The sequence below is a fragment of the Macaca fascicularis genome, chromosome 3 (assembly GCF_037993035.2).
Source record: "Macaca fascicularis isolate 582-1 chromosome 3, T2T-MFA8v1.1".
NCBI classification, from domain to species: domain Eukaryota; kingdom Metazoa; phylum Chordata; class Mammalia; order Primates; family Cercopithecidae; genus Macaca; species Macaca fascicularis.
In genome coordinates this window covers 196,593,609-196,606,539 of record NC_088377.1, presented here as the reverse complement: position 1 = coordinate 196,606,539, position 12,931 = coordinate 196,593,609, and the positions used below count along the sequence as shown (strand labels likewise).

The following is a 12,931-nucleotide window of genomic DNA, read 5'->3' as shown; positions in this document are numbered from 1 at the left end:
CATCTCTTCCGTTCTCATCCCATCGTGATAACCTGTGAGAGCAAGTAACTCCAGCCACACTGGCTGGCAGCAGGGGAGCTTGCCCCTGTGACAGGCCAGGCACGCCTGCTCCTCCTGCCTGAAAACCGGGTGCCTGTGGTGAGGAGGGTAAAGTGGCAGGTTCCATTCAGCTTGTGCTGCACTTAACTTTCTACCATAAGAAAAACACATACTGTTGACCCTTAAACAACACAGGGTTTGAACCTGTGGGTCCACTTATACACGGAGCTTTTCCAACCAAACATGGTTTATTTGCTGAATGTCAAACCCACGTACACGGAGGGCTTTTAGTGTACGCAGGCTCCATAGGGCCAAGTGCCAGACTTGAGTATGCAGATTTTCACATACGTGGGGTATCCTGGAACCAACGCCCTGCGTGTATCTAACATCCTACATAGAGAATACCACCCCAACTGTTTTTTTTAAAAAGCAAACAAACATAAATACAACACTTGGTTTTGAACCTTTAATAAAAGTAAAAAATGAATGCAAAAAGAACACAATGTTGAAAACTTAGTATGAATGTGAATCTCACTAGATGTTCAAATCTGGCATAGTGCAAATTTTGTTCATACTATTTTACATTTTTACAAACTCAAATCACTTTGGTTCATATATTTTCTATAAACTATTGGCAAAAAAATCGTCCAATTTACATTTTTTTGGCTACATTATTTCTAACAGATAAAGATTTACTTCCGGTTTCGGAGAGAAAGACTTAATGTTTGTGCATGATCGAGTCTGTTTTGAAGATTCACTCACTGCTTTCATCTAATAACTTCTGGTTTTTCATAAAATGCTGACATCTTCATTGGAAATTTTTTTTCATGTAACTAATTGTTTTCATTTTCAGAAAATATATAAGGGGGTCATTCCAAAGTTCAGAATGATCCTATCTTTTTAAAAAACAAAATTCCTCTAAAACAAATTAGCTTCAGGAACTTAAAATTTACTCCAAGACATTTCCCTCAAAACAAAGCAAAAAACCTCAGCAAAGATCATTACATACACAAAACCAAACACAAAGAGTAGCGCTCACAGGCAAGGTCCTCTAAGCTTCCATTCTGCTGACTGCTGGCTTCCATTTAAAAGGAGTCTTTTAATCAAGCCACTTTCACAGAATTTAAAACAAACCAAACACATGTAAATTGCAAAATACAAAAAGGGAAATTTGTAAGTAAAAATGACGAAACCCACAAAACTGGAGTATTTCGAAGGTTGAGGGTTCAGTGGAGGGTGTAACATGAAAGGAACTTCACAACGGAAAGAAATCATCGCCGAGTTTCCTCCATGCAGCACTGAAATGAATGGAGAACACTTCTCTCGAACATCTCACACGTTAAAAAAAATAAATATTTAAGAGATACAAGGCTCAGATTGGTTTTCATATACATTGCACTTGAAGTTTAAGACCCAATACTTGCAAATTAGGTCTGGTATGGTCTATGCCATTAAATGAATACATTGTGCTCACCAATATCATTGAATATTTAGAAACACCACATGTTTAATGCAGTGACATACGCACTCTCCTTTTTACAAGGCAATCACAGATTGCAAATTCCATAGGGCTGTGGAAAAAAACAGTCATCTCTATTCTGTAGTAACAAAGAAACAATTTTCGCTCACTAAGATTGAAATACATGGCAGACAGGTATTCATTCTTAGACGATTACGGATTTCAAAATAAACTTCATAAACTGAGGTGAAAATTCCAATATATCACAGTGTGAGAACCATGACTTTTCATTGCCTTTTGCTCAGTAAGATTGTCTACACAAACTTCCACGGTATGAAAAGCACAGTTGACACGCTGGCGATACACATACGTGTGACCGTGTAAACACGCCACTGCAGGATGAACGAGCGTGACCATGAAGCGTGGCCATGCCGCGACTCCACTTGGAGCGTGACCTCTCTAGAATCACTGCTGCTTTTCTTGTTTTTTTGTTTTGTTTTGTTTTGTTTTAAACATAGCCCTATTTTAAAAAATCTTTTGGATAAATATTATTCCTATTACACCATACTTCATGTTTGTTAAGCACCATCAACCTACCTCCTTTGGGCACTGATACAAAACTGATAGTTGGTAATTGAGTCTTAGTTCAAGGCTTTGAAATATGGCAACTTGTTTTAATCACATGAATGAGATCTAATACTTGGGAAACTGCCACCTGCCTGAACCCACGCAGCCTTGGCAGAATGCTGCAGGGCACAGACAGGCGCCAGTGCCGTCAGTCAAGGGGAGGCTTCAGGGTAAGTCATCATATTCTCCACCTCCCTATTCTAGACTAGGTGAACAGTGTTTTCCAGGAGTCATTTGTACAGTCAGCCTGATCTAAATAGATTAAGAAAAAAGATAATCTTTGTCGTAATCCACAATCAGATTTTCTTCCAAAATCTTCCTTGCTCTCAGAACCGGTGGTTTTGAAGACTCAATCACTATGGGGCTTTTCAGGAACACCCTGTGTGTAGAAAGGAAAAAAAAAAAAGGAAAGAGAAAATTAGCACTAAATGTATAAATATTTTAATTACCAATTAAGTAGGTCCTAACATGAGAAAGATTAACATTTATATGACTGAAGAAACAGGACTGAGATGTGGGAAATGTGGAGAGAACTAGAGCCTAAGGCCAGCTCTCCCAGCTCCCCTGCACCTTCTTCATGGCTCCAGCCCAGTGAGCCACAGCTCTCACCTGCAAAATTAGGATAATTCTCTGCCTCAAGGGCTAAGGCCCTTATATAAAGCCTATTATGTAAGTGTAAGATATTGGTGAAAGTGTAACTAAATTAATATCTATATAAAGGAAACACCCAATTTTATCAAAGCATGGTGATGCTTACGGTATGGTAGGTTCCTGAAAGTTCTAACTGCAATTTAAGGGATTGAACCTTTATCTGAAGGGAGGTTTCGGCCACAAACCTTTATTAGTATCTGATGCCCGTGTTATAACCCACCTTACCAGCAGTTTGTTGAAACAGACATTGGAAATAGGTCATGCTTTGTAATACTGAATAGTAACTCTACCCTCAGTTCACACAGAGCTTCACAGTTTGGAAATCCTTTCTACATATTCTTCCTCATTTGACCCTCACAGAGCTTCCGAGAGGTAGACACTACAGTTACTGCTATGACCAGGCACCGCAGGGTAATTCTCAATAGAGAACAGGATTTCACTGATGAAGAAGCAAACCCAAAGAGATTAAATGACCTTCCTGAGGCCACAGAGCTTCTGCTAAAGGGCGAAAGAGAAACCTCCATACACAATTTTTTCCCCTCAGAATCGTGCCTTCCCACGTTACTTAATTGCCCTCCATTAAGAGGAAGGAGCTGAGCTCCTCACCTTCGGCAATGAAGGAGATTACTCATCCAGAAAACCGCAGGATCCTCTCATCTAAACGGACAGGTACAAAAGTCACGAGTCTGGGTTGAGTCACCCAGGTATGCCAGTTACTACCCTGGGGACACACACAGTAAGATCTTCTAGGAAACATACATGCTTTTAGGAACTGATCATGTGAAAGCATTGCCAATTGTTAAATATGAACACTGGGAGGGCTCCATACACACTGCAGTGAGAAAACAAAAGAGCAAACTTTTGGCAGCGACTTGGAAAGAAAATTGGTCATCACATTTGACTACCTGTTCACTAACGTGCTGATAAATCAATGGGAAGCGGACTTTTAGAATCCCTGGTCAACAGAGGCCACAGTGAGGCCTGGCATTAGTGTAAGAACACAAAGACACCAGAGATGAATGACTACCAGCCCGGGCGGACCTGACACGTGGCACAGGGACTTCCAGCAGTGTTGTCTAATCGTGGCACCCTGTAAAAGGCAATATGGATCCTCCTCTCAACCCAGACACCAACGCAGGCTGCTGTCAACCTACTTCCAGGGTGAAGGCAGGTGCAAGCCATGTGTTGAAAGGGCATGTGGTATACTAATGAGAAGCATGGTGCCAGCTCCAACTCTGCCACCCACCTGGCCGAGTTGTTTAATCTTCCTAAGCTGCAATTTCCCCTTTTACAAATGGGCTAATAATAGTTTCTACTTCAAAGAGTTATGTTAAGAGGACAAAACTGGCTAACAATGGAAACGTTCAGCACAATGTCTCCTGCTCAGCAGTAAGAGCCCAATACATGTAAACCCTCAATAACAATAATAGTATTATTATCATTAGCAGCTGAATTGGGTCAATCAAAAACAGGAACGGCAAATTAAATCCCAGGCTGACACTGAGGTGGGCGGGACTCTGCCTCCAGGTGTCCCAGTGGGGCCGGGCAGTGGAAGCAGGGCAGGCTTGACTGCTGTTGGCAGTTCGCAGCTTACTCTTGAGAAAAGACTTGAAGCTACAAACAGCAACAAGTTCTATAAATGATGGTTACTGACTCATTTTCTTTTAAACATACAGGCTGGGCCGGGTGCAGTGGCTCACACTTGTAACCCCAGCACTTTGGGAGGCTGAGGCAGGTGGATCACCTGAGGTCAGGAGTTCGAGACCAGCCTGGCCAACACGGCGAAACCCCGTCTCTACTAAAAATACAAAAATTAGCCAGGCGTGGTGGTGGGTGCCTGTAATCCCAGCTACTTGGGAAGCTGAGGGAGGAGAATTGTTTGAACCTGGGAGGCAGAGTTGCAGTGAGCCAAGATTGTGCCACTGTACTTCAGCCCGGGTGACAAAGCAAGACTCCGTCTCAAAATAAATAAATAAATAAATAAAAATAAACAAGCAAAAAAATAAACAAAAAAACTGAAACAGGCTGATAACAAATGTTTCTGCTATATTTTCGGACACAAAGGACAATGGCATGTGCGGGGGGCGGGGGGGTGTGCGGAAATACCACATAGAAAAAGCTAGGAGACCATATTACTTGAAGCAAAGCCAACTTGTAACTTTTGAGCATGGTTATTCTTGCAAGTAACTATGTTTCCTCCTAAGGGAGGGAAGCATAAGTTAGAACAAAGGCATCTGAAGAGAACTGAGACAGCTAAGAAGGAGAAGGTGTCAAGTGCACTAGGGAAAACCATCAGCACCAAACACAGACCTCGAATGACCCTGGATCTGGGCAGGTCTGGTCTTGGTGCTGAACTGAGCCTCGGAATCTCTTCACCTTCAGACTGTCATCAACTTCACTCTTCGTCACCTCCCTTCACAAAGTCTTACTTGGTGTACGTTTCAACCTTAAACCAACAGCTCTTAGATACTATCCCTAGAACATCCAACCGCTTCCATTTTGTGAGTAAACAGTATGACAACAGTGGAATGTGAGGAAGGCTGCCCTGGGGGAAAACACGCACCACGAATGTGACGTCAAGGGGCCCAGCCTGAGGAACGGATGCAGCAGGAGGGAGGGGACTGCACCGTGAAGCCCCTGGGCCATTTCCAGAGTTTGATGGATGGAAATGAGTTTGCAAATTTTGAAGAGAAAAAAGAATAACAGTTGGGATCCAGAGGTAAGGATTTAAGTTTTTATGAATAAAAATGGTGGTAGGCGGGGTTAGACTCAGAACCTGGGAGGTCAGTTTCATGAGATAGCCCAGTAGGGAAGGGATTAAGGCGGTGATCTCTCTCCTCCAGTTTTAAGATACAAAAGAACATCCAAACATTTTCCCCCAAGTTTAAAGAATAAAAAGGATCAAGAGAAAGCTGAAATAAGGAGAATTATAATTATGTCAACTATCCTATTTTGAGTTATCTTTAACATTTTTTTCTGTAAGGATCAAAGGAGCACAGCAGGAATTACTTAATGAAACTATCTTCAAAACTGAAAACGTTTCCTCCAACCATTTCTAGATGTTTAGAACTTATGAATGTTGTGAAATTTCTGCCTCCACCAAAATAATGCTTATTTCTTAAAACTGATTTTAAAAGCCTTGACATATAACAGCGCCAACCTATCATACAGAAATAATCAACTCTTTAAATGTTATTCAAGTTTCAGTTATAATGTATAATTAGTCAATCTGGTTGAGGACAATTGTATTCTAAAAATCTTCTTAGGAATTCTCTCCCAAAGAGTCCCGGAACAAAAATCTCAAAGCAAGAAAGTGGAGATGGAGTTGCCTAGCTCTCGTTTGAAGACTATAACAGGAATGATGGCGAATGCACGAAAACAATGTAGTATTTTCATGTGGGACCATTCGACCAGATTTTTAATATTAAAAAAAAAACAAGGCCAGGCTCACGCCTAAAATCCCAGTGCTTTGGGAGGCTAAGGTGGGAGGATCGCTTGAGCCCACGAGTTCGAGCCTGGTCTGGACAACACAGGGAGATAACATCTCCACAAAAAATAAAAAAGTTAGCCAGGCAAGGTTTCATGTGCCTGTAATCCCAGCTACTCAGGAGGCTGAAGCGGGAGGACTGCTTGAGCCCAGGAGTTCAAGGTTATAGTGAGCTATGATGGTACCACTGTACTCCAGCCTGGGTGACACAGTGAGCTCTGTCTTCAAAAAAAAAATAAAAAAAAAATAAAATAAAATAAAAAAAAAAAAGGCAAGCAAAGTCCTTTCTTCTCCATCATGAGAAATTTGGCAGCACAGACTCAGTAACCAGTGGAACACTGCAAATTCTACTTGTAATTACTTCTGTTTTTGTGAAACAGCCAAGTGGCCTTCAAATTCAACTCCTCACAGAGGTATCAGCTGGCAAAAATAAATGTACTGTTTTAAAAATAGCATGAGGTGCCCAGATAAGTCTTCCGAGAAAGTCCCAGAGCTTATCTCCGAGAGGAACAGCTCTAGGTTTTTTTTAATTCACTTTATTTCAGCCTGCCAGTCAAAGTCAACTCAAAATAACATTTAAAAGTTCACCTCTAGTTTTTTAAATTAAAGTGCTAAGATGCCAATTTTTAACTAATTAAGAACTGCTAAAGCCATCCTGGAGTTCATCTACCTTTCCATCTCCCTCAGGGGGGCTGTGAGAGAAGCTCTGTGGGGTAGAGCTGCTTTCTCCTGCAGTAAGAACAGGTGCAATGTTCAGGCAGGACAGTCCATCTACACGGTGACCCGGCCACGTGCAGTGGTGCTCTCATCACCACTCCTCCATGCCCAGGGCCACCTGCCCCACAGAAGGGTGTTGCCTGTCTGAACCAGGCTGTCCCCTTACCCGCCCACACCAGGCCCTGCCCTGGCCCAAGACAGACTCTGGAGCCTCAGGCTCGATTTGCTTGACTGTGGACTAAGAGGCCAGCATCATCTGCATCCACTCTGATTTTGTGAAAAGCAACACCGGCGGACTGATGCTCAGGGAGCAAAGTGTCACTGCACGAGGTCATCCAGATCTGCTTCTGACGGCGAAGGAGGAGGGGACACTCACACACCAGTCACTTTCTTTACTGCTTACTACACAAATTTCAAGAATTCAGAACACCGACCACATCTGCAATTCAAAGGGGCAGTGGGAGGGCTCTAGTTCCTTTCTAAATCAAATATTATGAATTTATGAATCTACAAATCTTTATAATTTAGCAAAGAATTACCTGGGTATCATTACCTATTTTTTAAAATACAACCTTTTCTCAGTAATTGTCACTCAAGTCTGAACCGGAACATATAAACACAAAATTGAATGTATCATGTAAAGTAATTCTATCAAGGTAAAGAGACGCAAGTTTTAGAAGATAATATAATATGATCATTTCACTCACCATAGCTAACTGTCGTCCTATGTTCCCCACTGTGACGCCTCCTGAGAAAAATATACAAGGGAGCCAAGAACGAATATAGAGGAAATCTGGGGATGTATACCTGGAGCAAGAAAAGAAACCGTGCCTTAGCAGCCAGTTTCACCTGGCTCAATTCTGCATCAAACATTCTCTGTAGTGGGGATATGCAGAATGCATATCAACCACGAAATGCTACAAAACGTTCATATTTGAATGTTTGGTTGTAACTGCTACTACTTGGTTTTCCTTTGCATTAAGTTATGGATAGCAGCGTTTTTTAGAATTTTGTACCTAAATCTAGATCATTCTATATAAAAACCAAATAAAATATGAAACTATCTAAGCTTTGTGGATGTTTTAATGAAAGTTAAGCAAGCTTTCCAAAGCCAATATTTGAAAACACATACTTACTGATAGACACCATTATACACGAGAAACTGCGTGATCAGCGTAGCTAGAAAAGCTATGGTGATCCCCAACCCAAGGCCGCTTCTGGAACGATCAAATGTCCACCAAAGCCCCAAAGACAGGGCTGCTAAAGTCAAGGACAGTTGGACGTTATTGGCAAAATCCAATTTCTGGTGATGTAAAAGTTAAGGAAAAGTCTGCTGATTCTTAATAAGATCAAAAACACAAAGAAAACCACAAGGGTCAAAAACATGGGTATTTTATACAAATAATTCACTGTCCATAAAAACTGTGTAATGAGCTAAAGAAAGGATTTGTTGGATACAGGCTACAGTAATCACCAAGATCACCTGAAATCTCCCTGGCATCATTGACTCAAAAACTTAACCATAAGAATAAACTTGCTGAAAGCTATATATAAAATGCCGCTAGCATTTTGACCATAAAACAATATATTTTACTATGAAGTCATCGACAGCCCCATTCTTCTTTCTCTTTTTAGTAATTTGAAATGGGCAGGTACCACCATCATGTTTGTATTACGACATGGAGTCATTTGAATATATAACAAAACAAAACGCTTCAATATATAACCTAAGAAGATACTCTGGACATAGCACAGAAAATTCAGGATACAGCACTGGCATGGTTAATGCCAACAAAAACTGCTATGCAGCGCATGACACTGGCCCACTCTCTCTTAAATTTGTGGGGTTCTCCGAGGTGACTGTCGATACAGGGGTACAGCAGGCCAACAACAGCTGTTTTAAAAAAAAGATGACAATGTTAGAATACAGCAGATTTAAGTTCCACAACTTCAGTGTGGTCATTAGTAACACAAGACATTACTCAAACCAGTCCTTTTCCTAGAAAAAATTATCAGCTATAACATAATAGTTAAGAGTGATTTTATATTCTTGTTCTCTTTGAGTACCACTCCCACAAAATTGTACTGTTTAGAAAGTTTTTAAAAAATCACTATTATTTAGTGCAGTTGAACATGCCTCAGTAAACACAGAAAGGAATCAAGCAGGGATTATTCATATTAACATGAGCAATATGTAACCTTGTATTTAATATCCACATTTGCCTAAAGTACACAGAACTTAAATGACTATGTAGTTCACCTTATCTTTTCATCCAGTGTGATTTCGATCTTACAATAAAAAGGTTAGCATCTGTCCACACCCTGTCACATCATAGCTCTGACACTCCTGCCACCACCCAGCACTGGGACTGGGCACATGATGAGATACATATTTGCTGATGTGACTTTGATAGTCTGGGTCACATGCTCCTAGGGTGGCCCTGGAGTTGATTTTCGGGGGTTCTAGCATGTACTGTACTGGGCACTGAGCACTGTGCACACATGCCCGTGGGCAAGTACGGGGCGAGAGCGCCCCACGCGGGCTTCTCCTATTCTCCATCTGGTTCCTGCACGGTCACGCCTCAAGCTGTGGTAAGAATACCTGACCAAGAAGAGGAAACTCAGCCTCCAATCCCAGCTTGCCCTGGCGGGACCTGGCTCTGCATGTTTGTTTTCTCCTGTGTGAAATTATAAGGATTATGTAACTGGGACACAGAGAAAGAAGGGATCACTGTGGTCCAGAATCGTTATTCTTTACAGACACAAACTCGGATTTTGGACAGGTGGGAAGGAATGGCATTCCAAAAGAGAAGTAAAATGGCAAAAATGAAGGCAGGAATGAATGTTTGTGGGGGGGAGTGGGGTGCTGGCCTGCGGGGTTGGATGCTGAGACACAAGGGTCACTGGGTCCCAGGGCTCTTGAGAACCCTGCAATTGTTTCACCTTGGTCTAGTATGAAAGAAATACACATTTTAGGTTCAACTGAGAAACAGGAAACACAGTTTTCATCAAACATTCAGAAAAAAAAGTTCAGTTTTCAATTTATTAATCATGTTCTAATTTTGGAGTTTTGAAAAACAGACCCCCCCCCAAATTAACTTTACTTCACTATAGCTTAATTTTGCCTTTTAAGGTTAAAAACTAAATAGGTAAAAAACATACTATGATATTTTACTTATGCTCTTGGCTGATGGTTTAAAAAAAAAAGGTAGAGTATGAGAGTATGAGAAATTGTCCAGATATTCCTAGAAACCCTTGAGGCTTCAATTACAAATACTGAAGGCTAAACTATTTCATTTCTAAGATCAAGTTTTTGGTTAAAGGAAAGAAACTATTCTGCCAAATGTATATGAAATATGGAATTTTAAATCTAGATATATGTCTCAAAAATTTTTCAATTAGTACAGCCACATAAAGTGTTTCAAAAAACAAAAGAGGTTCCCCTCCCTCCGAGAACAAAGATGAAAACATTCTACCCACTACTTAATAATTACAGACATATGTCCTAGTTCTTGAACACACAGCCCTCTGTTAATCTGTTACAAAACTCTGCTGCTTGCTGTTTGCAGTGAGTCAACTGAGGCAATGTGTTTCCACAGTGCAGGAGACACACCTACAGAGGCAGCGGGAGCTGTTAGCATGGATGGCTTGGCCCCTTTCTACCTGCGCACGCTTGGATGTGACTTCACCTGTGATTCGGTTTCCACATCTATAAATGAAGCTACACATGGTATTGCTGTAAGGAATGAACACAGCAAAGCATCTGAAGCCTATGGTCAGCAGTCGGCTGACAAATGTCAGCCACAAAGCAAACAGGATGCCCCCTGCACTGCACTGGAGTCACTTACTCATTTGTTTTCCCCACCAGACTGTAAGCTGCTTAAGGATAGGGGCTTGTGGTGCTACTTTTGGATTAACATTTCAACAGCTTGTAGAGTTGAGGTTGTAGAAAGCACCTGACAAAACCTCGTTAAAGAAACAAATGCTGTGTGACTACAGCAGCAGTAAGGGATTTGCTGGGCCAAGATCAACTCAACATTTCTATAAAAGAGGTTCAATGATAGCCAAGAAATTCTAGTAAAGACACTCAGCAGTCCCCCTGTCCACAGTTCAGACTGACCTAGTGTTACACTGTAAGGCATCTATGCTACTGCCTGGGTGTACGAAAATCTAAACGTCGTAAGGGGGTTACTCTTTTCCTTAAGAACGTAATCTACAGAGCGCTAACAGTTCAGGGAGTAAACGTTTTGGCTTCCGACCACGGTTTACTCAGCGACCCGGCAAAAGGAAGTACTGAGAAGTTGCTCCCCTGGCAACCGCCTCCTGAACACATGTGACGGGTTTGTTTTCAGTTATCCAGCAGGGTAGCATGTTTGCTGCCGCGACCAATGGCCTTTCAGTCCCGCTGCTCACCAGTTCCCCAGGCGGCCAATCCGGGGCGGCTGGCGCGGGATGACAGCTGGGGCTGTACCCGGACGCCAGGAGGGAAGGGCCCTCAGTCAGCTTGGCACAGCACCTGCTTGAACAGCCAATTATCTCCCTGCCTCATCTCCATCACTGTGCTTCCTCAAACTTCAGAGAGCTGTGGCCCGAACCCGCCCTGGGGGGTGCCAGGTCCTCTCTACCCCTCCTTCATTTCTCTAAATCCCCAAACTGGAGATGCACACTTTCAATCTGTGGACAGTTCTAGTTTCAAATGCATGTTTCTCAATAGGCTGAAAAGTACTTTCAACCGAAAAGACACCCTTTTTACTTCCAGAAGAACCGCGGGGGGGGGTACTCACCAGCTGCTGTCCCGCAGCAGGGAGGGACCCACCAGGCGGAGGAAAAGATGGTAGCGATCACCTCCTCGGGGAAGAGAGTGACATTCCTCTGGATCTGCAGCAGGTTGAGCACCAGGGCTAGGACCACCCCAACCGAGAAGAGCACGAGGCTCCTCTGCACCAGGCGATGATGCCAGGTGTTGGGGTAGGGGCCGCCGGGCTCCGGGCTGCTCATCGCAGCACTGCGGCCCCCGGGCGCGGGGTCAGCGTCCGGGGCACCATGGGCCGCCAGCAGGGAGGGCCCGGACACGGAAGCGCTGATCATCTCCCCAACCTTGGCTGCCAGCCCCGCGGCGCTGGCTCGCGGGGGGCCTCGGCGCCTCACGCTGTGCGCACAGGAGCAACTCCAGAAGTGGTCGTGCAATCTGGGCATCGGTCACCCGCGTCCGAGAGGCGCTTCCTGGAAGAAGGGGGTCATCAAGTTCACTCAGAAGAGACAAAGAGCGAGGAAGGCCCCGCGGGACGCGAACCCCGGCACCGGGGCCAGGCGGCAGCGCAGCCCCCACCAGGTTAGAACCCGGTGCACTCGCCCAGGGCCAGCGGCGGACGGGACCCGCGCTCACATCAAGCAGCACCCCCGGCCCCAGCGGGACCAGCGTCCCAGAGACCCAACGGGGCCCGCGCCCGCCTACCTCCGGGGAGGACCGGCTGCAGCGCGACCAAACCCCGCCCGCGACCCCTGCCCCAGCCCGCCGCGTACCTGGCCGAGAGGCGCCAGCCCTCGGGCTCTGCGAGCGGAGGCGGGGCTGTGGGGAAGGAGGAGTCGCGGCCCGGGACGGCCCCAAGTGCGGCCGCGGCGCCTGGCGGGCACGCGGGCTTATATGGCGGGCCGCGGGGCCCGCATCACGTGACCCTGCCCGGCCTACCCACCGCCCGCGCGCACCGCCTAGGGGCGTGGCCTGAGCTCGCCCCGCCCCGCCCGCGCGCCCGTCCACAAGCGGTCTGGTGAGGCGGCGGCAACCAATGGGAGGCGGGCGGCCCATATGACGTGCGCACACGCCACCGCCGGCCCGCGCGCGCTCGGGCGGGAGCCGCGGCACGGACGGCGGGGCGCGTGGCGGCTGCGGGGCACGCGGGCCCGAGCGGGACGGGCCAGCTGCGAGGGGACGGCCGCGGAGTTGGGGCCTG

General features: G+C 44.9%; 1 protein-coding gene across 2 annotated transcripts; it reads right to left on the bottom strand.

Annotated features, from left to right (window-relative positions):
- Positions 1-491: 491 nt before the first annotated feature.
- INSIG1 (insulin induced gene 1) lies at positions 492-12,598 on the bottom strand. Of its 2 annotated transcripts, none has more exons than XM_045388074.2 (6): positions 12,436-12,598; positions 11,765-12,203; positions 8,750-8,874; positions 8,117-8,283; positions 7,688-7,787; positions 492-2,504 (listed from the first exon to the last, which is right to left on the bottom strand). In XM_045388074.2, exons 2-6 carry the CDS (start codon positions 12,174-12,176, stop codon positions 2,475-2,477), a joined length of 834 nt encoding a protein of 277 aa, XP_045244009.1. In that variant the 5' UTR covers positions 12,177-12,203; positions 12,436-12,598; the 3' UTR covers positions 492-2,474. The 2 variants fall into 2 exon arrangements, with proteins under 2 accessions (XP_045244009.1, XP_045244008.1); XM_045388073.2 differs by having other exon boundaries at positions 12,504-12,598.
- Positions 12,599-12,931: the final 333 nt, after the last annotated feature.

Coding starts and splice junctions, on each gene's coding strand:
- INSIG1 (XM_045388074.2), bottom strand. CDS start 12,176: ATGCCCAGATTGCACGACCACTTCTGGAGTTGCTCCTGTGCGCACAGC. Junction 8,875..11,764: donor CTGCTGCGGGACAGCAGCTG/GTGAGTACCCCC, acceptor TTTTTAAAACAG/CTGTTGTTGGCCTGCTGTAC. Junction 7,788..8,116: donor GTGTATAATGGTGTCTATCA/GTAAGTATGTGT, acceptor TTCTTGCTCCAG/GTATACATCCCCAGATTTCC.